Genomic DNA, 2222 nt, shown 5'->3' with positions numbered 1-2222 from the left:
GTGCGAGGAGTCGGTTCCAGCGCCAAAACCTTTCGTCTCATTTCCAGTCAATGAGCAGCCATCACACTTTCACTTTCGCTCCACAGCTGTATAAATACACCTGCAGCTCTCCTCCTCACAGCAGCACCTTCACATTCCTGAAGAGACTCTCTGAAACCTGAGCTCAGAGCTACGAAGACACCAGAGACATGGCCTCTACGACTGCACTGCTCCTGCTGGGAGTCCTCTGTGTTGGCTTTGCATCAGGTGAGACTCATCCATCTGTCGAGGCTTCTGTAGATAAATCCACCTCTCTGTTGGTTTCATCCTCCCGTTCTACATTCTGTTTTTCTCTGACTCACCTGCTCTCCCTGATGATGACTTTGTCTCTCCGTCCTCCTGCAGCTGAGATCGTGGTGGACTGCTGTCTGACGGTCGCTGAGAAGCCCATGCCGCTCAGAATCATTCAGAGCTACACCATTCAGGAAGCTGGGAAAGGATGTGGAATCAGCGCTACTGGGTAAGTGACAACCACGGCTCAAGTATTCACATATAGTGTTATATCAATCAGGCAAAGGGAATCTTTCTTTTCTTTTTTCCAGCTCTGTCTAATCTCACTTCTCTGTCTCTCATCTGCTTCAACAGGTTCATCACAAAGAGTGGAAGGACACTCTGCGTCTCCCACCCTAACGATAAACAATGGGTGAGAACTTACATCAAATATCTGGATGAGAAAAGATCAAGACCTCAATGAATCAGGTAAATATTGACAAACACCAAAGCCTTCATGCACCTTTTAATTTAGTTTTTCCTCCATTCGTCATCATTCCAACAAAACAGTGTCACTTTAAATGCTTCAACCTTTGGCTCATCACTACACTTCCTGTCTGCAGGTGTGGAGAGGAGAGGATTCTGGGAAAAAGATGGCTGAAGATCAAGAAGGACCGACTCTAGACTGAGAGGAGAGAGACGTTCAGGATCAGTCTCAGAATGAACCGCGCTGTTCTGAAGAAGATCAGAACAGTTTGAGAAGATCTTATTCATGACAAGTCATCGTTTGAGGCTTTTCCCTTTTGTTTGATCTGTTAGTGAAATAGAAATAGAGAGATTTGTCTTGAACTAACGGTGACTTCCTGTTTGTGTTTTAATCACAAGACTGTAAAGTGTTTGAGGAAAATTGACCCAAATGATGTTTGACGAGCTGTGTTTATGTTTCATGATCATGTTCTCAGTGAGTTTGCTGTTTTAGTGATAACTTGTACAAAATGTTGAGATGATGTTTGTGTTAAAACTACTGATGAGAGTTATTCTAAAATAAAGTTTTATATTATTTTTCAACCTCGAGTTGCTTCCTTTCATTTAAACTGAAACACATCTGCATCCTCTGCAGAGTTTCTCCAACAAATATGAAAAGATCAAAACACATGAATCTTTATGAATAAACCACATTTTAAATAGATGCAGTCACTTTTTCAGCAGCACTTTGTTGTCAGTGTTCTTAGTCGTAATGGTGGAAATGGTTCTACAGTTATGAACATTAAATATTCATCACCATGTGGTGACTCAGGTGACAGCAGGCGGACAGGATCAGTCCAGTGGTTTATTGAAGGAAGAAAGGCTCACTGGCAGCTGAAGGCCCATGAGTGTGTATTTATACTTCATGTTGTCCTCTCAGTGCAACAATAAAGGTCAATCTAATCTCAAACCAAAAACCTGAGCATGAGCACATCAGCAGAGTAACAGGAAATGTTTTCAGATCACACAAATGATGCACAGCCTCAGATGAACCTTTCAAACCTGCAACTGACATTTCAACAGCTGTCAGTCATCATTCATCTTTTCAATAATCCATAATCCAACAGAAACATACCTTTGGCTTTTAGTCCAGGGAACCAGTGAGATGATAACTTCCTGTTTGGTCTACAAACATACATCATCCTGCAGCACTTTATAGATCCCCTGAGTTTCTACACACTGGCCCTTTAACATGTGAGACATTATATACTCACATTATTATCAACTATCAAGTGTTGGGTCTCTATTCCAAACTAATAACTGATCGGGCTATGTTTATTATATATTAGTCACTGCAGATTTTAAGGTCCTTTTCACTGGCAAGACGACATTTTTAAGAGAAACGGTTTTAGTAGCTGATGCAGAGTAGAAGACAAAAACACAGAGTATTTGCTGACTTATACTTTGTGCTAATATCTCATTGTAATGCATGCATGGATTGTATGAAG

General features: G+C 41.3%; 1 protein-coding gene across 1 annotated transcript; it reads left to right on the top strand.

Annotated features, from left to right (window-relative positions):
• The first annotated feature begins 125 nt into the window (after positions 1-125).
• Positions 126-1317, top strand: LOC116380528 (C-C motif chemokine 19-like). The gene is made up of 4 exons (XM_031842434.1): positions 126-246; positions 385-499; positions 625-738; positions 873-1317. The coding sequence occupies exons 1-3, from the start codon at positions 189-191 to the stop codon at positions 731-733; spliced, it is 282 nt and encodes a 93-aa protein (XP_031698294.1). The 5' UTR covers positions 126-188; the 3' UTR covers positions 734-738; positions 873-1317.
• Positions 1318-2222: the final 905 nt, after the last annotated feature.

The sequence above is a fragment of the Anarrhichthys ocellatus genome, unplaced genomic scaffold, assembly GCF_004355925.1.
Source record: "Anarrhichthys ocellatus isolate YVR2014 unplaced genomic scaffold, GSC_Weel_1.0 scaffold7539, whole genome shotgun sequence".
In the NCBI taxonomy this organism is placed as follows: Eukaryota; Metazoa; Chordata; class Actinopteri; order Perciformes; family Anarhichadidae; genus Anarrhichthys; species Anarrhichthys ocellatus.
This window is presented reverse-complemented; position numbering and strand designations above follow the sequence as displayed.